The sequence below is a fragment of the Cibotium barometz genome, chromosome 61 (genome assembly GCF_041138505.1).
Source record: "Cibotium barometz isolate CiBa-2024 chromosome 61, ASM4113850v1, whole genome shotgun sequence".
Classification (NCBI taxonomy): Eukaryota; Viridiplantae; Streptophyta; class Polypodiopsida; order Cyatheales; family Cibotiaceae; genus Cibotium; species Cibotium barometz.
Window position 1 is genome coordinate 17,943,363 of NC_141106.1, and position 27,160 is coordinate 17,970,522.

At 38.6% G+C, this 27,160-nt stretch overlaps 1 protein-coding gene across 10 annotated transcripts in view; it reads right to left on the bottom strand.

The window, feature by feature from the left end:
- Positions 1-11,479: 11,479 nt before the first annotated feature.
- The window catches only part of LOC147604628 (uncharacterized), a 65,074-nt gene continuing 49,393 nt past the window's right edge, over positions 11,480-27,160 (bottom strand). For 2 of the 10 annotated variants that reach the window (XM_086794664.1, XM_086794663.1), the window contains 2 exons: positions 14,215-14,393; positions 13,287-13,491 (listed from right to left, as the gene is read on the bottom strand). In XM_086794664.1, the coding sequence (XP_086650790.1) occupies positions 13,479-13,491; positions 14,215-14,393 (192 nt within the window). In that variant the 3' untranslated portion in view covers positions 13,287-13,478. The other 8 variants (XR_015265307.1, XR_015265309.1, XR_015265308.1 and 5 more) reach the window with 8 other exon arrangements.

Here is a 27,160-nt window from a genome sequence, read left to right on the forward strand (position 1 = left end):
GTAATTTTTCCAACATGAAGATGATGAGGAAGGTAAGAGATGCTTAATTAATGATTTACGATGTTTAAGGCATAAATTAGAAATTTACGAGCGTGCAGATGATGAGGAAGGTAAGAGATGCTTAATTAATGATTTATGATGTTTAAGGCATTAATTAGCAATTTACCAACGTGTAGACGGTGAGGAAGGTACGCAGTGAAAATAGGGGTAGAAGTGTAGCGGTAGAAGTTATCACTCTTGACATTGCTTCATTATTATTCTTCTTAAATCACATCAGATAACACCTTAATCACAATAAGTAAAGGAGCATTTTACCTTAGTTTTCAAAAGGGTGTCAAAGAAGGTCATGAACGCCAAGGGAAAGCTGACCCACACATAGCTATATCTGAGCCTAACAAGGGAATTCTAGGCTGAGCTAACCCACCTAGAAGTTTGGACCTCCAAGAATCTCGGCAGAGGAAGAATCAGAGGTAGAAAGCTTCAGAGCACTGATGATCTCTATGATCAATAATTGGGATCAACTTAGGAACTGTGATCATCATCTCAATGTCTTCTCTAGGGAGATTAGGTCTCAGCATGTTGTATCCTTTTCTCTATGATCTGATCTCATCTAGGGATTCAATGTATTAGCAATTTTTCATTTTAATTAAGTTGTTGTTGAGTGAATCTTGAGTTTGAATGTGATCTAGTGGATTGATTATGTGTTTCTGTGTTTCCATTATTTCTTCAAGTGTCTCAATCTCTAGGATGGCCAACTCGTCCTTATGAAGCTAGTCACACCTTTGTTCAATGGCATAGCTCTTCATTCTTTAATTAGGAGCATACCTCACTCATGATGATTAGGTCTTTGAGAGTTATGGTTCACATTACCATGTCGTGCCAAAACGGGACCCAAGATTAACCCAAATGGTCATGGGGGGGGGGGGAAGTGGCTACGAAGTTTAAAATACTTTTTTGTGGACCAAATTTACACCCTGTATATGGTGGCACTGCCTAGGACCACATACTTGCATGGTCTAGTCATGGTAGCCCCGCATCTCTTGGCCTATATAGATGTACTATGAAGCTTGTCTTTACATAGTTCATTAGTTAAAATTGTGTGTACCTTACAGCCATAATAGGGATTTCATTGATGTGATTACATAAATGATAATATGTTAATATGTTATTAATGTTTAAAATTTACGTTGCTTGGTAATTGACTTAGTGTGCAGGTTTACCCACAAGGCTTTGTACATACCCCGACAGGCCCACTGGGACATACCCTGACGGGGTCTTCTCAGTGTTAATGTTATAAAAAGAAAATGCCCCTCTATTGAATGGTTATTATGTAGAAAGTGCTCTTCCTAGGTAGTGTTATAGACTTGGGTAGGTGCTATTCTTGAATAAATCTTGGTTTTCTTTATTAATCGGGCCATCAGTTCTATTATTGGGTTGTTGTGGCTCTTGATATTGGCATCACAGCCTGTGTTGAGTGGATATTGTCATATGTATTGGACTAGTTATCCTTCACTCGGCAGTGTTAGTCCTTAACATAGTGCAATAGGATTGCATATGTGATTGATTGGACCACTGGTCTTACTTTGGATGGTTATGGTCCTTTCTTTTATTTGATTGCATATGTGATTGATTGGACCATTTGTCTTACTTTGGCCAATTATGGCCCTTTCTTATGTTTGAATGCATTACGTGTTGACATTGCATAGTATATGCCATTGGAATATTGACGCTTTAGTGTGTTGTATTGTTCATTTGGTATTTAAGCTACTTATTTGAGTTTGTTTGTATTGTGCCATTGAAACATTGATGCTTTAGTAGGTTGTATTACTTATTTATATTTGATTACATTACGTGTTGACATTGCGTAAAAATGCAAAACGTGGATATGCTTGAAATCCTTGATAGAGGATGGGATACAAAGGAAGAGAGAAATGTAATTTGCTCTGTGGTAATGAAGACAATGTGTTGCAGGTATGTCGTTTGTAGTCATAACTTTATTATGTCTTTCTACTATAGACATATACACAGAGTACATAACAAATTAGTGCCAATGGATCAAGACATGGATGAGTGGATGGGAATGCTCTTATTGAAATTGTAATTAAACTCAATGATAGAGTGATTTCAATGGTAACTATTGATGAAAACTGCAGTCTACAACAATTACGACAAGATATCATGGATGAGAGCCAAACAGAACTGCATTTTGACTTTTGTTTTAGAGTAGGCAACAGGCAGGTAAACAATCCGATACTCATCCTATTGTTCATTTGGTATATGCTCCTTATTTGAGTTTGTTTGTATTGTGTTACAAGTCCTTTATTGGGCAGTAGTGGTCTTTACTGTATATTAACATAGAGAAGAGTATGATTTTGATGTTGTGTGCATGAGTTATGAGTTAATTTTTTATTTTAAAGTGAAATTCTTGAGTCTTTCGTGGATGTGCACAGATCATACAAAGGTATGTGTCATATACTTAGTGATGATATATTCTTGTATTATTGTTTGTACATTAAATATATTCTTATATTGTTCTTTGTAAAGTCTAGATGTTTGTGATTTTTTAATTAATTGATAAATATCAATGTGCTGAAAGTTGCTTAAAAATAAAAAGTGTTGATTATATCTATATCATTTATGGGATGTAGAATTTCAAGAATGATGAATCGAACAAGATCACAGCTCATTCCATCGTCAGAAGCAAGATCATAACATACAAATACTAATGTCTCAGATGCATTTGGTTCTCAATTTTCTGCTAATACCACATGCCTAGCATCTCAGCCAACGTTGCGTGAGGCAAGTCCAAATGGAACAACTTCTCATCCTACATATTGAAAATCAAGCCAAGCGCATAATACAATGAAGAAAATATTACCTAGTCCTAAATGGCAATTTGCAAAGAACTTATGTGGAAAATGTATGGAGTGGGAATGTAATTATTGTCATGCATGTAAATCAGGGGGTTCTCCACATATACAGGATCATTTCTTTACTAGCACAAAAAAAAATGTGAACACCTTGGTACAATTTGTGGTGTAAAGTAGTTAAGGGAGCTGATAGAGAAAAATGACACCTAGAAAAAATGTGAATTCCCTTCTCAAAATCCTCCTCCTCAACATGACACTGGAGTTATGAAAAGTGTGACATCAAACATGACACTTTTCAATGCATGCAAGTGATAATAATATGAGGCAAACTTCTCGGCAAGAAAGTTTTCAAGCAACCGCACTTGAAGAGGCACAATTTTTATTGGCTAAGGCCATATTTTTCACAAGGTCATCAATGTCTATGGTCAATCATGTGAGGATTGGAAACTTGCATGGGAAAAGATAGGTGAGTATGATGCTGGCTTCACTCCTCCATCATATCATCATATGAGAAACTCCTTGTTAGATAAATGTTATAAAAGTGTTAAAGAGGAGGTTGAGAGATTGACCAATTTGTCTTTGTTGGGATACACGATTGTAAAAGTGGTGGATGGTCAAACATGCAACGAAGGCGTCTCCTAAACATCATGCTTGTGTCCACGAGGAGAATGTTAAATAAAGGCAAATGATAGTTTAGGGAAAATAAAGTCAGGTACATGCATAGCAAAGGTTATTGCACAAAGTTATAGAAGATGTGGGTCCAACAAATGTTGTTCAGATTGTGATGGGCAATGCCAAAAATTGTAGATCTGCTTCATGCTTTTTGGAAGCTCATTATCCACACTTGTAGGCATCTGGATATAATACACAATTTAAATCTTGTACTACATGATTAGCACAATAGTCTTGAAACAATTTGGTTTTAAAACATTGTAGATGACTATCGCAAAGTTATTAAATTTAGGCTAAAGTGTTAAAGAGTCCTTGATGTATTCAAAGTGTGCATGCCATGGATGCTAAAACCAGATTTTGCACTCATTATTGCACGTTAGAATCACCCTTTCAAAATAAAGATGGAGTGCAAGAGACTTTTACATGCACTGCATTTCGTAAGTGAGAAGAAGTACAAATAGGAAAGGTTTGTGCAAAGGTAGAAGAACTTTGTGGCATGCTTACAAGAGTCACTTTTTAGCATAGAGTGGGAGATGCATACCATATGATATACTGGTCATGTATGCAATTCATGCTCTAGATTCTAGAGGACCTAATCTGGGAAAACTATGGACAACATGGTGGAGTGTCCAACAAAGCCTGGAGAAACCTGACGAGCTTAAGGACTTAGTAGTAAAATGATGGTGACCACCATTTGCGGTTCATCATGATGTTGAAATATTTTCATGTGCGGTGGGTCACAACGTATAGTCCTCTACATAGTGTGGCATATTTGTTAGACCCTGAGTTTTGGACTATGGATATTGACACTAATGAAGAGGTTTTACAAGATTTTTATATGATGTTGTTAACTCCGTTTGTACCGACGTTGATATTGATATTGCTACAAATTGTCACTGAATTGCTCAAGTTCACGTTGAGGAAGGCAAGTTCAACAATCCTTTTGTTCAAAAATTGGTAGATAAACAACCACCAGTGTGGAAGTGGTGGATGCTAAATGGAATATTGTGTATTTGAGACCACTTACAATGAAAGTGATCGCACAGTGTGAAACAAACTCTAGCTCTGAAAGAAACTATAGTTATAAGTATATGTATAGTACTATTCGAAATTGGCTTCTTGCAAACTAGGGGGGAGGAGAGAGAGGAAGTTGTCAAAAAGAGGAGCAATGAGTGATATGCAAATGCAAAAAGAAAAAGGATAACGAGATATGCAAGAGAGGAGAGTTTTCAAATTTGGATAGCTACATGTGTAAAAGCAACACTGTAAAAATGACATCCTAGCTTTAAGTGACTCTATAGCTTTAAGTGACTCTATAGCTTTTCAAAGTGACATCTTATAAGGCCAAATCTCGCACCAAATTTTTTTAAAGAGTTTACAACCCAAAATTTCTTATAATTTTTATCCTCCCATTTCTCCATTTTCTAATCCTCTTTTTAATCATGTGTATCCTTAAAGGGCATAAGAATGTATAATCCTTAAAGGGCCTAAGAATATCTCAACCTCCCCCTAATTTTTAGCAACTTTAACAACCATCTAATCTCCCTCCATGGGAATGCACAAGTGTAAAATGTAGCCATGATTGTATCTTTGTTTTAAATATACTCTATTTTTTCTATAATTGTGTTTTATTATGTTTAAGATATGTTTTTTATTGTGCTTTTAATATACTTTGATTTTCCTATAATTATCTTTTATTATGCTTAAGATATTTTTTTTTAAAAAGATCTTGCATTTTGTCATAGTTTTGACCATTGTAAGTTGTCTTACATGGTATCAAAGCACTAGTTCTCTTCTTTGCAAAGTCTATTCGGCATTAGATTATGGCTCTACCAATAGACCCTCTAGCACACCAATGGCCGAGAATGAAAATCTGGATGCACCAACTAAAACCTTGGGAAAATTTAAAGAGAGATCCACTCTATAACCTGTTGAAGATGATTTTGGGTAGTAACAACCTAAGGCCTACAAAGAAGGTATAATTATAATGATGCTCGGTCCTTACTCTTCTAGCGGCTTAGAGACGTAGGCATGTGAATGTATTTGCACTCTTGCTAGTGGCATTTTGGATAGCAAGCTCATGATCGTATAGCATCTATCTCTTGCTTCTAAAATTTGGGATGCCTTGTAGAACTAGTGTGAGACAACTAGCACCATGCAACCTAAAAGCTAAACCTAGAGAACAAGATTTAAGCTTGGAGAAGAAGGGCATAATAGTGCTTGACAACCATCAAGGATATTCAAGACAAAAAAGCATAAATTATCATGACTATCAACACTAAAGCTCTAGTAATTGGCATGACTATCACCACTTAAGATCTAACTCAAAGATGTGTGTTTCCCCCCAACTATGATAGCTTGGTAACATCGTTGAACACAGCAATCCAATTTTGAGTATCTTCTAAATTAAAGAAAAATAATGTAAAATGCTACTATATGAAGAAGGGGCGTGTATGGGAAGAAGTAGGTCAATGCTAGAAATTGTAGACACAATTTGAGCTCTTTATCACCATAGAAGAGATTCGGTCAGAAGCTGCTCATATGTCCATGCATGTGGATCATTGATAGTGGTGCATCTCAACATATATGACCAGCTTCTGTAAGGGATGGTATTCCTCCCTTTAGCCTACATGAGAAGACGTCAAGATGGTAGTTTCTAGTAACAATGAAAAAATTTCATATCAAGGGAATATGTATGATCCCACTCATTTCTAAAGAAGGATTTACTAACTATTAGATGTTGTCATGTCTTAGTTCTCAGGAGAAACCTCATGTCCATTGAAGAGGTTACAACTGAATATTTGAGTCTAAAAGATTAGAGGAGCATATATGGGCCTAGGAAAATTTGGTCAATTATGCACTTATGGCCTAGGTGCTTACAATTTAGGAGCCTACTCCTTTTTGTGAGACACAAGAGAACCCTCATTACATGGCAACCATGTAATCACACGGTATTACTCCCATATTTGTAACTTTAAGTAGGACCTTGGATAGGCCTCCGTAACACAAGGTTATTGGCACGAAGTGGATCTAAAAGACTAAGTACAAATTCAATGGAATTTGTGGCAAAAATTGTGTGCAATAATATAAAAGATGCTACAATGTAACATGGTCTTCTATCATTGATAGTGGGGATTCTAGACACATAACCAATCGCAAACAATAGAGTTATTTCTCTCTCCTTAAGCTAATGGGAGTTGACATTATGGTGGTAGTAAAAAATAATACAGCATATCTTATCAAAGAAACATATACTATCTCACTCATGTATAAAAAGGTTTTGCAAAAAGTCTTTCAAATGTTTTGTTATGGAAATATATTTTAATCTCTTAAAAATATTATTCTACCCTCTTAGATAATTTAGGGATGCTTGGATTATCTTTGTGTCAAGCCAAATCAAGTTAATATCATAGGTGATGCTATTATAAATATTAATACATTTGGTATACATTGACATATGGTTAGGACCTCCAATGTTTGTTACAATTGGTTTGTATGAAAGAGTGATTCATGGGTTACTTATGCCTGGCAAACATGTGTGTTGTTATGGTTTGTATACTCATGAAATATTTGTTTAACCAATTTATTGTTTGTTATTTTATAGGTGAGGAGTATCAATTTATTGTTTGTTATTTTATATGTGAGGAGTATCAAGCCTTGGTTTATCAAGCTTAGACTTGAATTTTAATATTTTTATAAATCATGATATGCTTTAACTCTATCCTCAATTTATGGACACTCTATTTTGAGCATAAGAGAGTGTCATGCAAGTAAAAGCACCTTTTTATATTTTTTAGAGACTATGGCCTATTTTGAAATAAAGATTTATGTAAACACTCATGTGTGGGGAGAGGCCACACACATAAGGGAAAATGATTGCACCCAATGTTTAAGTCGCTATCTTGAGCAAAGTATTTTTATTTGTTATTCGCTCAAATCTTGAATAGATTGAATTTTTGGTCTTTTGATGTGTTAAGTGGGTTGAATAATCTATTTTCTTGTAAGTTCCTAGTTTTTCTATTTTCCTAGAATTGGATCCATGTCATGTTTGGATCTCATAAATAGGAATTTCTTTTTTGTCTTGACCATTATCATATCTGACTAAAGGAGCTTATTTTTATTGGAATGGGGATTTCATTCTTGTTATCAAGAACAAAGCTTTTTCCAACAAAATAAAGAGAAATGAAACTTATGAGCTCTTAGCATTTGTAGCCTAAGCTAATGTGTGCAACAGCAAACTATGGCATGAGAGGACATCTTATTAAGAAGATTGTATTAGACTTGTAAAAACTAAGCTAGTTAAGCATTTATCACCACTTTTTGAAGTTCTGATATATGTAAATCTTTCATAATGGAATAGAAACATTAAAAACCTTATCTGCAAGAGGGTAGTTGTCAAGGATCTTCTTCTTTAGCTTGTGCATGTCAATCTCCACAAGAATATAAATAGTATTGCTCTTAGAGCTTCTTCCTACTTTTTCTTGAATGATGACAACAGCAGGAAGATTTGGGTGTATCTTCTAAAGCAAGCTTTTAAAAAGTTTAAGACATGGTTAGAATTGATTGAATCTAAAGTAAAACCTAGGTTAAAATAATTTTAGACATATCAATGAATCTACGGTAAAATTCAGGTTAAAAAAATTCTAGACATACCCATGAGGAGAATTCATGCTTGATGAATTCTTCGCTTTCAAACAACAAGAAAAGCAACATCAAATATACTTTACAATGAAATGGTGTTACAAGCTGTAAGAATTACACAAGTGTCAGAATGGCAAGGAGAATGCGATATATATAGTAATTATATAAAACAATACAATAATAAATATAGCATATACATAATATTATATAGTAAAAATTAAAACATTATACATAATATATCAACAAATAATATGAATATTTTAAATATAAATAATAAAATAATATATAACATTCTATTTCAATAATATTATATAGTAAAAATTAAAACATTATACATAATATATCAACAAATAATATGAATATTTTAAATATAAATAATAAAATAATATATAACATTCTATTTCAATATCTACATACGAGGATTTATATTTGGCCATTCTATATTATGATATTATAACATTATATTATATGATATAACATATTTAATATTCACACATACACACACAAAATAGAGGAAATTTAAAATGCTATCTGGACATAGAATCTCCAAAAGTATGTAGACACACGCACACACACAATAGAGCAAATTTAAAATGCTGTGTAGAACATAGAATCTCCAAAAGTATATAGAGTTTTGAAGAAAACAAACACCAAGTAGAGGTCAAGGCAAAAATCTAAACATCATGGAGAGTTGCCAAGATCAATACCTTAGTTCTTCACTTACCCACAAGATTGAACAAAGGAATTCACCTATGAAAATAAAGTTTACAATTCCAAAAAATAAAACTTAAGATTTCTCTTATTCATATCATCAAAGTCCATACACTCCCTAAATCATTAACCTCTTTTTAACATGTGCATGTGTTTATATGTGTGCATGAGTCTACACCATGTGTGTGTGACACACACACACACACACATATTGATGCAGACTCATGCTTGTCACACACACACACACATGGTGGTACAGACTCATGCACACATACACACATGCACATGTCAAAAAGAGGTTAATGATTTAGGGAGTGTATATACTTTGATGATATGAATAAGAGAATCTCAACACACACATTACCATAAACATATTATAGGACAGTACAACTCTTTGGAGTACAATTCAAAAAGTTAATTCCTTCATATGACCCAATAGGGACAATAAATTATCATAAACACATTTTAAAAAAAGTTGAACATAAAGATGAGGGTTGAGAGTTTCAAGACACACATCCATTAATTTAAATAGCTACATATCTGGAAACAAGATCTAGGTAATTAAGCATTAGGCGAAATATACACTCTCATTTTTTTCCCTGAAGGATTTCTACACCTTCTCTCTAGAAAGATGGGCTCATGGTGAAATTTTTACAAATCAAATAAAAAGTTGATAAAGATTACACATTTGGAATCTACTCCTCGAGACCTTTCCAATAATATATAACATGATGAAAATTTTTTATTATTCAAGAAGTTCCCAAACGCCACATCATCACCAATTTTGATACTTCTTAAATAATCAAAAATTTTCACTATACTATATATTATTGGAAAGGTCTCAAGATGAGTAGATTTCAAATGTACAATCTCCGCCAACTTTTGATTTGATTTGTAAAAATTTCACCATAAGCTCATTTTTCTAGAGTGAGGAGATGTGAAAATCCTTAAGGAAAAAAAATAAGAGCCCATATTTCACCTAATGTGGGTTTTCCTCATACCAATTGGTGAACTCAAAATGTATAATAAAATATTACAATTATCTATCTTATCATGTGCTTTGAAATCTAAAATTTATCGTGTATGAAATCTTTTTAAGAGCTAGGTGACCTTAGAAAGTGGATCACATCACTATGCATGAAAGGTTTTCTTACATGTTTAAGCTCATTAAAGGACCTTGCTTAATTGTTAGAACCATCATCTATTCAATCATCGATTGAAAACCATCATCTTTTGGTTGCAAGTTTAGGATTGGATAAAATATACCTTGCTTGTAATTTAAATTTGACACTTATATATTGTAACTATAAGAATATTTTTACTCTAAATGGTGTTCAACTTACTTATTTTTCAAGTTGCACAACATCTAGGAAGTCCACGCACGTGGCACAATAATGATGGTGAGTCACACTTCTACTAGTGTTTGCATTAAGTGGTCCCTTAGACATCATGAGACTTTTTAGATTCATGCTTTCCAAGTGGGTTGCAAGCAAGATGCGACTAAACGCATACCCATACAAAACCCCATGCTTATTATCACCACCTTCTTCAAAACTTAGCCAATTAAACACTTTGATAAAAGAAACCCAATTAAACCCTACGTTTCAATTTATCACTCTTATATAAAACTTAAAACCAAGCTTCTCCACATTAACCCAACTTGTCATCCCATCAACCTAAAATTGTTACAAGATTGTGTTGTTAATGTGTGTGTGTGTGTGTGTGTGTGTGTGGGGGGGGGGGTCATTGCCTTATGCATGTATCAAATGTAGCCAAGACTAAACTTGAGATTACAATTCACGCTATATTTCACTGTGTGTAGTGATCCCTAACACGATAATCTTCTGCCCTTTGAATATCTCAACAATGATGTACAATAAATTATTAAAACACAAAACCAAATAACAAAATCCAAAAAGCATTTCTTGATTAATTAGCTATCAAATGGCAATAAAAGCCACATGATAATTCGTATGGCTACAATGTGCATGTCTTACCTACCTTTGTGTGTGTGTATCTTTGTGTATTAATATCCAAACTTCTATACCCCTTTGAACTTTAACCTCCAATCATACTTACCATAGCAATCTACTCCTTGCTTAAATTAAGTGCACCTCCCTTTAATCAAACCATAGTACTAAACCGATAATATATAATCAAAGGGACCTACCTAATATTGATTTAGTTAAGTCCCAATATTTGCATAATCAACATGACCTACCTAATATTGATTTAGTGAAACCCTAAACTATGCCCATTAATACACCAGCTTGAATACTTATATTTGTATAGCTAAACATAAATTATGTGAATTCCTAGGCCTTAAACTATAAGCCCATAAATGTTTTAACTTCCTATCCCTCACCTCATTCCACATTCTATCTCTTGGTGTGTCTATATGCACAAGTTCACAACTTTTTAATCTATTAAACTTCCTATCCCTCACCTCATTCCACATTCTATCTCTTGGTGTGTCTATATGCACAAGTTTTAACTTTATAATCTATTAAACTTTATAAATGTTTTAACTTCCTATCCCTCACCTCATTCCACATTCTATCTCTTGGTGTGTCTATATGCACAAGTTCACAACTTTATAATCTATTAAAAATCAAACCAAGGAGAAATATAAAACTAATATAAAAATTTACACCACCACTGACCTCTACTGTAGAGTGTAAGTGGTTATAGCCTTTTCTCATGAGACCAATTGACTTGGCCAAGTACATTAAATGCATCTTTACTATGGATATTCCATCTATGCCAAAACTGACCCAGTTGAGCAAAACTTGGCCACAACCAACGTAGGAATAAGCTTACACACTCCTACTTAATGCATATTGAATGATTTGGCCAACTAGTTCACCCAGCTAGTTTGCACAATCCCTGTGTTATCCCAACCAAGATTATCTAAACGTCAACAAACTAACCTCATCAAAACTTTATCTGCTTCCAACTTTAAGGACTAGGGTTGGATTAATTATGAAAATTATGTCCTCATGCACGCTTGTGAAAAGTCATAGACAGCATTACCAATATTAGAAGCACAAGCTATGTGTTTTGAGTTTTGTAACACAAAAGTTTCGTAGCCTTGTACACCAAAGAGCCAATCGATTAAAGCCTTGGAGGCTAGATGCTTGATAGGTTGCAAGCAAGTAATGCATAAAGGGAGCGTACATGATTGTATCACGTGTTTAGAGGTGATGGTATACATGATACTTGCCCGTGCTTTCACCTCTTGAACTTCTATGTGGGTCTTCACTTCCGGGGCCTTCACTCCCGGAAGACATGTAGCAGATTCCAACCGAGCCCGAAGGGCTGCCAGTCTCTAGTGACTTCGACAACCTGCCGCAGGAAAGGGAGAGACAGCAAGAAAAGAAAGCAAATACCGGCTTAAGTATACCACAAGGGTTTCTAAGACTAATAGTTCATCATTACATATTCATCGTATACCAGGGTGGCATGAGAAAATGCATATGGTTTTGTGCAAGAAAACTTGTAAATGCCCACGCGGCATCTGCTCCTAGGGCTCTGCAAGAAGAAGTCTATAGGTCTCAAGTGGAGAGAATGAAAGAGAGGTTTGTTAATGCCTTTTGGGGGGGCACAACACCGATGATGAAACAATGTGTGAGTACTGTTTTTTTGTGTTTTTTTTTTTTTTGGGTTTTTGGTGTGGTGGGGGGGGGGGGGGGGGGGGGGGGGGGGGGATTCTATTAACATCTGCTAAATAACCAATGGGTCTATGTGACGAAAAATGTTGTACATATGATCCCAGGTGTAAACTAAAATAATAAAACATGGAAACAAGAAAAGACCCATCTACCAAATGAAACACGCTCATCTGCATGTACAAAGAATCAAGGAGACATCATAAGTCATTCTCCCCAGCCTCAGGGTACATAATGTCAATGCCCACCTCTGTAATCGTGCCTTCTATGGCGCTGGAGTATATGCCAGATCTGAAGCTGCCGAGAGGATAAAAGAGAGGGTGAGGGTGAAAGAAAGTTATATTAACGTCTTCAAAAGACCGAAAGGGTCTATGAGACCAAAATGATGTGTACATTGTCTCCATGAAATCTTGTCATGGATGAATAAGAGAAAACAACAGTAAACTAAAACCGAAAACTGAAAGCTAAGATCTCAGACTCTAAGATTATACAAGATGAAAACTCTAGATCCTACTATTCCAGGTATGGGGTACAATAAGTGATGGGATATGGAAGAGCTGAATAAAATCAGTCAATCAACCCTGTATGTCAGGCAAGGGCCCATCCAGGATGTCCATCATGGATGATACAAGAAGGCTAGAGATGTCGATAGTCTGCTGTGAGGATGAGGCTGCTCGATGGCAGGCCATGATCTCCTGAATCCGGGGCTGATGAGCCTTGTGGGGGGGGGGGGAGAGAGAGAGAGAGAGAGAGAGAGAGAGAGAGAGAGAGAGAGCACAAACGTTGAGCTTTGATTGATTGCATCTTTGACTTGCAAAGGTATCCAATGAAATTCATCCACATACGTATCAAGTGTTTACCTATGACATTTTTGGTCTTCGTAAGGCATTGAGCATGGTTAGAGCACCGATCAAGTTCACAGCACCAACCTGAGAAAAAGTAGGGCACAAAAATCACTAAATTTGGTCAAACATCAAGCTATCCATTTCTTTGTGAAGGTATATGACTAGACTAAGTAACCTGGACGTCTCCTATCACATGCATTTTCATTGCCACCATGTTTTGTTTTTGTTTTTCGAGCTGGGGTCAGAAACCAGCAAGCTCGTCCTGAGACTCCAACAGAAACGCTTTTGTCATTGCCACAATGCATATTTCGCGTTTCTACAAGTGGATGGGTTGACTCCCAAAAAACCTCCACCCTTGTAAGACTAACACCACAACATCGTACAGAATGTAACACAAACTATGTGGGATGAAGCGCAAAAATATGGCTTCATACGCACATAATGCCACTCGAGACCAAGACAAAGTGTGAGAGTCTATATATATATATATATATATATATATACACACACTATCATAAGGCTAGATGAATCTGAAATTACAAATAATTTTAAAAGAAAGAAGAGAATCACCAAAAACAAAACAAAATCAAAAATAGGAAAGCTTAATAGACACACCCGAGAAGAAATAATAATAATAATAATAATACCTTGCAAAAATAGACAAAGACATAACTAAATCAAACACGCCCACATACACACACACACACACACACACAAATTCTTTATTGAACCACAACAAAAGAATTTCTAACAAACAAGCTAAACAAATTTTTAATGACTAAACAAAGTGTGAAGAGTGAAGGTTACCTCCTAGATGAAACCATATATCCTATGGTCATCAGCCTCAGCATAATGGAAACAAAATGCAAGCTATCATTTGAGATCTTGGAAATGCGCCTGGAAGCATTGCATCTCTGGATGTGCCAAGGAATCATATCCCTTACAAAGACAAGCATCAGCTGCCGAACATAAAAAGAAATATAGGCCTGAAAAGACCATTCCTGAAAATATGTAAGCAGCCAGTGACATACCGCCATGTCATTAGGACAGATCCCAGGTGGGCATACCAGGCCCCAGGCCCCTGCGTGGGCACATTGGGAAGCCAATATGGCAGCCAAAGGTATTTTATAAGGTCAACGATAATAACTGAACCTTTATACAAAGTCATGGGCTGGCCGACTATGGGCTTACTGCATGAATAAGCCGACCAGCCCCTCCCACCACTGTATAAACAGTGTTTGGGGTCATTGCTGCCCATCTCGTACAGCAGTTCATCTGTACAAGGAGCTAGTCTCACAAGCAGGCGAACTGGTCTGATCTGCAGCAGCAAGTGTTCAGCTGAGTACTTTTCCTAAAAGGAACGGTTGGCTGAGATCAGGAGCGATCTACATGCGTCATTTTGTACTACAGTACATTTAATTGTAACCTTTTCTTGTACAAGAAATATATAGTAGGTTTAGGTCTACTTGTGATATGCTTCGTGTGTATTGTGTTTCCTAGCTCCTCTCTCTCTCATAAACTCTTGCATTCTTAGCATAAACTATATCAAAGCCTAGGAAAAAATTCTTTCCTGGCATCCCGTGCGCGTCAACTGCTCGCGGAGAGTGAAGAACCTAAGCATCAAAAAAGCACAAAGGTCGGGTTTGGAGAAAGAGTTTTTTGGGATCACTGATCCCTCACTGTGCCATAGACTAGTTCCTAGCACCATGGACAACAATTTGCTGAATTGTTCCACTGCTTGGAGGCTCTCACTCATATGCAGTCCGCTCCCTTCTCCAAGCATGTGATCTTCATTGGCATCCACTTCAAGCCATTGGTGATGGTCCATGGGATGTTCCCAACGTTGGGCAAGGCCCACAGACTATTTATGGATCTCAGGCAACGGCCACTTAGAGATCTTTGGGCCAAGGCCCACGCGCAAGGTCCGAAGAGGATTCCAGCCAAGTACATTGGGTGGCATACGAAGTCTTCAAAGTACAAGAAAGCATATGGGTGATTCTGCAAGCTACATGTGCATCATGCATTCATGTGTGTATTAACTCTTACTTTATTTGTGACATTGTTTGGTTTGCCTAGACAATGCCTAGAGCCAGGCTAATCTCTCCTACAATGAGCCTCTTCCTAACATAATGATAATGCACCTCAATGTGATTTGTGCAAGCATGAAACACTAGGTTCCTCGCAACGGCTAATGCACTCTGGCTGTCGATGAAGATGGAGGTGGGGGGTTGCTGTCCAACACCAAGATCTGCTAAAAGATGTCTAAGCTATATACACTCCACAGTTGTCGTAAGAGTTGCCCTATACTCACCTTCACAGCTCAAAGTGGCCACTGTTGGCTCCTTACTAAGCTATGATATACATGAATCAGCGATGTGAAAGCAAAAGCCACTAGTGGACACTCGCATGCCATAACATCCAACCTAATCAGAATCACTGAATACATGCAGGTGCACATCAACCCCTTAGCATAGAATAGGCCAAGAGATTAAGTGCCCTGTGTAAGTATCTAAATCAACCTGCCAATGCTTCCTTCCAAGAGTGTGCATAAACCTGCTTAACTGGGAGACCCAAAACTAAATGTCTAGCCTTGTATTACATAGATAGATGAGGCACCCAATAGTCTGCTAATAAAGTGATGCATCAAATGGTTCACTTGCATCTTGGAGACTAAGCCTAGCACCTGTCTCTATTGGCGTAGCAACAAGTTTACAGTCTTCCAGACCAAACTATGTAAGCAGTCTCTGTATGTACATTGACTGCAACATCACATTACCATCATCACACTGCATAAACTGTATGCCCAAATAATAATGCAACGAGCCCAAATCTGTCATCTCAAATGAAACATGTAATTCAGCATTAAAGACTTATATTCTCCTCATTAGGACCTGTGAGCAACATGTCATCAACGTATAAAACAATGACCAAAAAACAATCTTTACTCCTCTTTGCATAGAGGATACTCTCAGTTGGACTGTTGCAGAAACCATCTGCAACCAAGTATGCGTTTATCTTCTTATGCCATGCTCTGGGAGCCTGCTTAAGGCCATATAAAGCTTTTCTTAACCTGCATGCTTTAAATTCATGCCCCTTCTCAACAAAACTATGAGGCTGAGATACATAAAACTCCTCATGCAAGTCACCATTTAAGAAGGTAGCCTTGATATCCAATTGATATATATACCTAGATGAATCCAGGAACATGCCCAAATTCACCTTTTAGGAACGTGCATGTTATATACTCATGGTAGTCAACCCACAAGACTATATGGCTATCAACTCCATTATGCATAGTATGGACTAGATACTACGACATCCCCACTAAGGTCATCAGTGCCCAATAGTGGTTGTAGAACTTTGTATCAAGATATGCTCTCACACACGCACTCCACACACACACACACACACACACACACGCACACACATCACAGCATATATTCACACAAAGCTCTTCGTACTGAGTTTCTGTCAAACCTCCGGAGATGCAGGGCAAACTCAGCCATAATAAAGCCTAGCACTAAGGAGAGTAACAAATGCACTGCTAAAGATAGAAAGAATAAGCAAATAAGTAGTTGATATCCAATTGATGTACATTCCAACCATGATGTACTACCAATGCAATAATACACTTAATCATAGTCATACGAGACGTGGGTGCAAAGGTCTCATCATAATCTATGCCCTTCTCTTGAGCATAACCCTTTCCAACAAGCCTTGCCTTGTAACGATCAACGCTACCATCAGCTTTATGCTTTAGCTTATAAGCCCACTTCGTCCCAATGGTCTTTTTACCATAAGACAAATCTACGAAATACCTAGTGTCATTTTTTGAATTGAGTCATACTCATCCTCCATGGCCTGCATCCAATGATCATTTTCTTGTGCTTCCTCAAAGGAGACAGGTTCCTCTTCGTTACATATACTGGCAACGAGAGCATGAGTAGCTAAGTTGCTATCCCGCAATATCTGAACGAGTCATTTTGGGATACTCTTGGATGCCGCCTACATGACTGCACTTTCCTCATCCATAATTGCACTATCAATAAGTTGATCTGTGGACTGAAATCTGAGCTAAATTTAAGCCAATATGGACTGATTTGCAGCAAATTTTTGAGCATTCATTTGCTCTACATATGGCTGCCTGGCATTGTAAAAGGTAGGAGTGTACCAAAGATGTTCTGTGAGCATACATTTTTCTATTTTTTACATAAAAGCATGGACTGAACTGAGTTCTCAACAAAGACAATATCTCTACTCACCAAAATCCGCTTTGTGGCCGGATGGTAGAGTCTATACACTTTTCTTTCTGAGCTATATTCCACAAAAAGACATTTTACCACCTTATCATCCAGCTTATTGCGTTGTTGCTCAAGCACAAGAGCATAAGCAAGACAACCAAAAACACACAAACTAGCCACAAAGAGCTTCTTGCCATTCCAAGCTTCATAAGGGGTAATTGTCTACAAGGCCTTGGTGGGGCATCTATTTAACACCTAAGTGGCACACACAACTGTCTCCAACCAAAAAACATGAGGCAAATCCACGCCTTTAACCATGCAACATGCCATCTCTATTACATGTGCGGAAGCTCTGTGTCTTCTTTCTCTTCTTTCAACCCTAAGCACCTTTCATAGGAACATCTTGACGCACAATGCAAAGAAGAGATGGAGAGAAGAGAGAGAGATGGCTGTGTATTTCAGTATATTCCTAGTAGATCAAAAAGCTTACAATGTATGTGGCCTTAGGCCCTCCCAAAAGGGGTCACAAAAACCTATCCTAGACCTATCCTCAAGTGAGTGGTCAGACAATAGAAAAGGTTCTTGGAAAAGCCTTAAATAGGCCCCATGACAAATCCCCAACTAGCCATGTCGGCCAGCAGAAAAGACCAATAAAACATCCTCTTGCTACCGACCAGCCATGTAGCACCTCTAGTACCCTACCGACCTGTTCTTGCACCCATAGGATGCCTTCGAGGATCCCCCTATGCCCTAAGTCTATTGTTTATCTATTGCCTTTCAGAGATTAGCCTTTGGATTAGCACGTCCATGTGCATGCACATGACATCCCCTTCTGCTAAACTTGATAATGGAATTCGCTTCTAACCCTGGATACTATCATCATCTCCTGTCTCTGTCACCATTTCGCCACCTAACTCATCCACCCGTGCTTTCTCATTATGTATATACATTGGACTGGAATCCATGGCAATTGCATATGCTGGGGATTGATGCCACTCATGTGATACTATGGATTTGGTTTTCCGTTGGGACTTGTACATGTGTGTACATGCCCAAAAATGGCTTGAGGATTGGTGTTCCATTGGGTCTCGTACCTCATGTACTTGCCTGGAACACGATTACCTTGGTATAGTCTCATGAATGGAGATTGTCCATACCAATGTTGCATTGCATAGCATCTTTATGTGCTTGCCTGCAAATTGAATTTGCATGTTGTTTTCATGCTTACCTGGCCAATGTGTAGTTCCGGGAAAGGGGGCACCCGTCAGTGAACCGTGCATGTGAAACTGTCTTCTGCTAACATGGTTATGTCACATGTGACAGGTGGTAAGTATTGGTCAAAACCTAGCCTTAGAAACTAGCATTAATTTATAAGTGAGCTCAATGCCCACCGCCCCGGACCTTATCCCCTTTGTTCAACGAGAGCAACCAGCCATGTGTCCATCCCATCTTGCACCCCAACTCACTTTTCCTCTCTGGCCTTTTGGCTGTATTTTCTGCACTTTCTCCTTCCCAACACCATATCCGAGCTTGCTAGTGTGTTTTCCAAGCTTCCAAGAGTGTTTCCAGGTCGTATTCACTCTCCTACACACTCCCAATGACTAGAAATTAGCCCTTTCATTTGCTATAATTTCTGGTCTTTTGGCTGAAAACCCTAATTTCAACCTTCCTTTCTCAAGTTGAACCATAGGGGAATCTTTCCCAAGTTCCCTGCATCCACTTGAAAACTTTTGTCGCGACAAATTGAAGATTTCAACACTCCATACGCCTCCATCGCGAAGACTTCTTCTATCATTGACTCTACTTGCCCTCTTGCAGATTGTTTCTACCATGTGTGGATGGAACAATACAGAGCACAAATAGAAGGGAACATGGACATTTGAGAGAGTAGTGTCAGTTGCACATCTTCACCGACAACCATATTGTTTGCAATACTGTATTCATATGCATTAGTATGAAAATCTGGTCAAAAATGCCCATGACACTATGTACTTCATTCTCCCAAGATCAATAAACATTATTTGATGGAGGGGCCAGCCATTCCGGCTCATTGTGCGTCTCTTGTCAATTCAACAACTTACATTTTGTATTGTGCTTGTTGTCCATTAAATCTTGGTGTATTTAAGTGTATTGATTAGCATTGTGCTCAACCAAACATTCCACACCGACCAGTGGAATTACATTGGTATCAAAGCATACGGTTCTGTTTCACTTCCATTGTGAAAGACAATCACTGCGAACATTAGCTATCTCTACACTTAGAACACTATGGACTACTGTATAGTGAATGTTGAAGATGCCAACACAAGAGACGAGGACAATGAAATGCATGCTTCCAAGAAGAGCAAACTCATCTGGTGCATTCCATGGAACAGGAACATGCGGGATAGCTATCCCTTGGTAAAGAGAAAATGGAAGAAGGAGAGTCCATAGCCTTAAGGAGGGCTAAACTTACTCGTATATGCAAGCTCTTCTTTATGCACAAGAAGAAGAATTGAAGCTCTATTGCCAGGATCCAATGGTAAACGATCGTTTGAAGGCCAAGAAATCTGAATCATTTATGGATCATGCCATGGCAATGATAGCTCAAGAGTTACACATGCAACCAAGGGATGCAGCACGTGCATACTTGGCTCGTACTGGCAACCATCCTACATCTCTTGGTATCCCCACAGGTGATTGAACAAGAGCACATACCTAAGAGGATAAACCCTCATGCAACTAGAGAGCAACTAGAGGATAAACCCTCATGCAACTAGAGAGCAACCATCAGTGACTTCAAGCCTTGCAAGTGTACCCTATGTAGCCTGTGAAGGATGCAATGTTTATGGCAATGGTCAAAATGTATGTCAAATGCCATTGCCAGCTGGAAGTATGCATGCACAACATGGACTGCAATTTTCTGTCGGTGCAGGTATTTTGTGTCTCTCTCATCCTACTCATGCCCTCGAGTGTACTCATGAGAGACAAGTTATGGCTAAAAATGCATCAATGTATGTTGAGGGGCCAGCCATGCCTCATGCGTACATGGATGCCCAATGCATCCCCTTTTGTTCCCAAAATGATGCTGGTCACAGGGGCTGTCCATGCAGGAAAACATGCTAAGATGCAAGCTAATGCATCAAAGTCTTGTGACTTCAAAGCCTGAGACAAATCTGTTAAGTTTGATACATATCATGGGGAATATGACATAGTTGCATTCCGTACTGGTGCGGAATGGTTAAGTCCGTACAGTACGGATCCATACGTTCCATATGGCATATGGAACAGTTCACGTGGACTCTTTTTTTTTGAAGCCCAAACCCGTCGGTTTCGCATCGCCTAGGGTTCCGTACCTTTTTTTAAATCAATTTTCTTCGTGTTTTGGACTGCTGTCGCGTTTCCGTACCTGCACCGTACTTGCGTCACACCATCGCCCGTCTGTTTGCTGTCCAGCTTAGGCAAGATGCCTCTCTCTCTCTCTCTCTCCCCCCCCCATCTCTCTCTCTCTCTCCCTCTCTCCCCGTCTCTCTCTCTCTCTACTTACTACTTACTACTTAGTACTTAGTACTCTCTCTCTCTCTCTCTCTCTCTCTCTCTCTCTCTCTCTCAACCCTTAATTAAACTAATCCTACCCTTAATAAGTTAATTTTAACACAGATTCATCATTACCCCCAATTCAAGAAATTCCAATTTTCAGAAATTCCCTCTATTTTCAGCCTTCAGGATTTCCCTCTATTTTCAAGAATGCCCTCTATTTTCAATCATTCTCTAAACCCTCTATTTTCAGAAATTACCTCTATTAACTTTGTACTCTTTCCAATCATTCCCTCTATTTTCAGAAATTCAGCCCCTTGAACAATCCCTTTTTAATGTATTTTTTCCAATCTTCATTTCCGAATTCCTCTATTTTCAGAAATTCACCCACTAATGTGGCTTCTAATGTTGATTTTTTTAAATTGCAGCTTGTCCAAGATGCCAAAGGCACCAAATCCTTACTTGGCTACACACACCATCATACTTAATAGCACATTCATCAGCAGGTTCAGGCACTCGTCATTGGAAGTGCCGTTATTGTAACTTGCAGCAGTCTAGCTCGATCACGCGGGTCATCCGCCACATGTCAAAGTTGGGGGGCAAGGGAATTGGTGGGTGCCCAAGTATTCCACAAGAGATAGCTACTTTGGAGGTGGGGGTAGAGAATGTGGTGCAAGTGGTAACAGACAATGCCTCTAATTGCAAAAGGATGGGTGAGCTGATTGAGGAAGAGTTTCCAAGCATTGTGTGGACTCCTTGTGCTGCACACTCCTTGGATCTTCTTATAGAGGATATTGGGAGCTTGAGTTGAGTGAAGCTCATCATCGAGGATGCTACACACATAGCTTCTTTCTTTAGAAACAAGCACCAGGCATTGGCTATTTTTCACTCTCATAGTGCGAAAGATATCATACGACCCTCCAAGACCAGATTCGCTTATATGTATTTGATCTTGGAGCGTTTGTATGATGTTCGAGATGCTCTTCGCCGATCAGTGGTGGTTGATGCACCTTGGAGGCAAATGCATGATGCAAATCATGAAGCCACAAGGACAATTCAAAGAAAAGTGCTAGATGAGGAGTTTTGGACAGAAGCACATAGCATCACCATAGTCTTGAAACCCCTCTTTATCCTCTTGCGTGTCATAGATATAGAGGGGTCTACCATGGGAATACTATCATCTTTTCCACAAGATGAAGAGAGAGCTTGCAGCATACACAATCATCTCCAAATCCAGGTGAATACTAAATATTGAATTGTAAATTGCAATGTCTATTTAATATTTAGTATTTATAAATTACTCTTTGAAGTTCGTAGTATGTACTTATGGTGGTTAACATTCACAGGGTGGATGAGATTATGCGCCTTATAGAGAGGAGATGAGATTGGATGCGTCGTCCAATTCATGAGAGTACAGATCTTTTCATGGACACGACGCTTCTATCCATGAGAGATCAGTACATGAGTCATGTACTAACCGATGAGCAGCAAGTACACATTGATCGAGAGATGATAGGATACTCCAATAACCTTGGAAAATTCTATAGTCGCAGTGTTTCCATGCTGTCAAAGGTGTAAGACGCCTCTTGATTGGTGGGAGACACATGGATACCATCAGCCTCAACTAAAAGCCCTTGCACTTCGGCTATTATCCCAGGTAATAATACAAAATACATATTGATTATTGATAAAAAATTCGGCTTTGGAGTCACGAGTGTAAGGTGCAGAGCCCAGGCTTTAAGATTTGTTATAACTAAGACTCGAATCTTCGTGGATTTAAGGATTGTTCCTCTGGAGCCTATGAGAGGAACTGGAGTTCCTACTCTCTTATTCACACGAAGATCCGAAACCGCTTGAGCACAGCACAACTAGAGAGGTTAGTGTTTTGGAGAGCCAACCTTCGACTAATTCGGAATCTTCGAAAGATGGATAGACCAAAACAGGTAAAAAAATTTACGACATACTGATGCACTTCAAAGTTCATAGTAAGCTTAAAGTGATTAGTCACTAATAACTACTAGTGAATACATACTCCAGAGGTTGATATTGAGGAGTTTGAGTGCCGCAGCCAACAACATGCCGAGGAGAGCGACATAGTATGTGATGAGCAGGAGGAGATATACAGACAACTTCACAAAGTGCATTGATAGACGAGTCACTCGAGCTCAGTCTCGAGCTCTCACTACCACCTTCCTCACTTCTTCAACTTAGCAGAGTCGTCCTTCCACCTCTGGAGGCACCAGGGTGTATACTCATGATGCACATTTCTACCATTGTTGAGGAGATAACAGGTGACGTGGGGGAGCAGGAGCCACTATATGATTCTAATGGGAATCTCCCCACATATACATATGTATATCTATATATACATATGTATATATGTATGTATACATATGTATATATGTATGTATACATATACATATGTATATCTATATATACATATGTATATATGTATGTATACATATGTATATATGTATGTATACATATACATATACATACATGGAGACTACTCATTATCCTCATCTTCAGGCTTGGATGATGATGAGTGAGAGCCAGACATATGGCTATTGGCGTTTGTACTTTGTAGTATGTACTAGGATTTCAACTTCAACAAGGCAGTCCTTCATGTTGTATGCAGTGCAGCTCATTTAACAGCTCATTTGACATTTATATAGCATACATGTTTGCATTTCAATTGTTTTTTGTGCATCTTTGTGTACTAGTGTTGGTAAATTATGAATGATTTATAATGTGTTTTTTTTTTTTATACACATTTTAAAAAAAAAGTGAACGTACTTAAAGTACTCATCCCGATGCGTACTTTACGTACTCATGCGCGTACCGCACCGTACCTAAAGTACTCAACCACTATGGAATATGATGCGTCAAAGGCACTTGCTTTTATTGCCCAGTTTGATATTGCTTTTAGCGATGAGGATTTCACTCAAAAATCCATGATCCGGCATGTAGACATGTTTATGAAAGGTATTGCTTCTCATTGGTGGCTTACTTAGAAGCTCTCTCCAAATCCTATTAGATCATGGGAAGAGTTCAAGGAGAGGTTTTATGCGGAGTTCTTGCTTCCCAATGCACTAAACGAGATAGGAATGAAGTGGGATTGGGTGAAGCAAAATAAAGGGAAAACGGTGAATACATATGTTCACAAGTTTTGGAAAGTGCCTTTGGAGATGTCTCCATTTATGCACGTTCCAGAGGCACAAAGCAAGAGAAGGTTTCAATCGGGATTACAACCCGTGTACAAAGTGGGACTACAAATGTATCCTCGTCACACCTTACAACAACTAATCGCAACCGCCACTGCCACCGAGCAATTGAAACGCAAGTTGAGTCGATCCAATAAGGCTAAACCCTCATTCCAAGGCAAAGAGAGGGTTATCCAAAACCTGCAAAATAGTGGATAGCCACCTAAAAAGGACCAAAACAACCAAGATAAAAATGGCCCAAAGGCTAAAAATAAGTTTACCAAGAAACGTCCCTTTAGAGTGAAAGACTATGGTCTCACTGTTGAGCAAAAGGGCAGTATATGAGCGAGGAAAAATGCTTTACTTGTGGCAGCATTGAGCATATTGCAAAAGCATGGCCGAACAAGAAGAAGCGTGATAATGTCAATGCATCAAAGCCCAATGTGCATATGGTTCCGGATGTGCAGGGGAACACTTCACAGATAGCAAAGACAAGGTTGTATATAAAGCTTAAGGATCAGCCCACTTTGTTCATGTTTAATGATTGTGCGGCCGAGAACTTTATATCTACACAGATAGTAGTTGCTTTGGTATTGAAGTGGGGAACATGGGTCCTCAAATTAAAGCAAGGGCTGCCTTTGTGGATAGAGAAGTGCAGGTTATGCCAATTATTAGCAAGTCGCGCATACACATTCAAGGCTATGTGGATCATGACTTGTAGTGCCTTTGAATGGTTGTGATGTATTTACTTGGAAAGCCTTGGCACATGCACATTGATCCGCACAAGGCTTACAAGACTAACAGAATCACCTTCATGCATAAAGGCCGAGAGCATGTGATTGATGCTGGTGAAGACGGTGATACTATCCCCATTGTATCTCATGTACATATTAAGAAAGAAGGAAAAAAGTGTGTTTTTGCGTACTTGATCATGTTGAAGAAGCTAATGTGCATGTAAACACTTTTAGTAACGATAGGCTGAAATTCCTTCAAGAGTACAATGATTGTTTTCCTCATGAGTTACCAAATGAATTGCCACTCTACGACCGATTATGAGTATCTTGTTATGCCTTTTGGTCTTACGAATGCCATGGCTACATCCAATAGAATGATGGATCGCATGTTCCACGGGTACACAAAATTTACAGGTGTCATCTTTGATGACATCCTAGTGCATAGAGCTCATTTGACTATTGTTTTTAAAGAACTCCGTAAACATAAACTCTTAATAAATGCAAAGAAGAGTGAGTTCTTCTTGTCAGAGATACACTATCTTGGGCATATTGTGTCCAAAGATGGAGTGTAGATGGATCCTTCAAAGATTGATGCAATTCAGAATTGGCCTGCAATTGGTCCACCCGTGCTTTCTCATCATGTATGTACATTGGACTAGTGTCTATAGCAGTTGTATATGCCGGGGATTGACGCCACTCATGTGATACTGTGGACTTGGCTTTCCGTTGGAACTTGTGCCTCTGTGTACATGCCTGGAAATGCTTGGTGGATAGGTGTTCCATTGGGTCTGGTACCTCGTGTACTTGCCTGGAGCACGTCTATTTTGGTATAGTCTCATGAACGGGGATTGTCCATACCAATGCTGCATTGCATAGCATCTTTATGTGCTTGCTTGCAATTGAAATTGCATGTTGTTTACATGCTTGCTTGACCAATGTGTAGTTCCAGGTAAGGGGACGCCCGCCCGCGAACCGTGCGTGTGAAACTATCTACTGACATGGTTATGTGGCATGTGACAAGTGGTAAGTATTGGTCATAAACCTAGCCTTAGGAGTTAGCACTAATTTATAAGTGAGTGTGTACACACTTCATTAAGTTTTGGGCGACCAAAACTCACTTATAAATTATGACTAGCCCGGTGCTCACACACACTGATGTCCCGAAGTGGACATAACCCAATGTCCACCGCCCAAACCTTATCCCCTTTGTACAAAGAGAGTAACCAGCCATGTGTCCACTCTAGCTTGCTCCACAAAGCACCTGCCTGCCACCTACACTGGACAACTCACCACCTCACTCCTCCTCTCTCTAGAGATTGGCGCCTCCTTCATGAGGGCTGTTGGGCTGCATTTTCTGCACTTTCTCCTTCCCAATTCCATTTCCAAGCTTGCTAAGGTGTTTCTCAAGCTTCCAAGAGTGTTTCCGGATGCTAATCACTCTCCTACACACTCCCAATGATTGAAATTCAGTAAAACAGCTCTCTTTATTGCTGTAATTTCTGGTCTTTTTGCTGAAAACCCTAATTTCAGTCCTCCTTTCTCAAGTTGAACCATAGGGGAAGCTTTCCCAAGGTTCCCTTCATCCTCTTGAAGACTTTTGTCGCGAAGAAATGCGACAAATCGAAGATCTCAACACTCCAAGGACTTCCATCCGCGAAGACTTCCACTGTCATCGACTCTACTTGCTATTGGTAAGCTTTTATGCTTAAATATGGGAACAAGTAGCAAGATGGAGGAACCGGATTACAAGATCACATACCTTGTGTAGTGTTCTCTTGTCCTACGTGCTCTCTTGCAGATTGTTGCTACAATGTGTTGGTGGAACAATAGAGAGCAAATGGTAGGAAACATGGGCACTTGAGAGGGTAGTGTGGATTGCAAGTCTACATCGACAACCACTTGTTTGCAATACTGTATTCATATGCATTGGTATGGAAATCTGGTCAGAAATGCCCATGACACTATGTACTTGATTCTCCCAAGATCAATATACTTTATTTGAGAGAAGGGTCGGCCGTTCCGGCTCATTGTGTGTCTCTTGTCAATTCAGCAATTTACT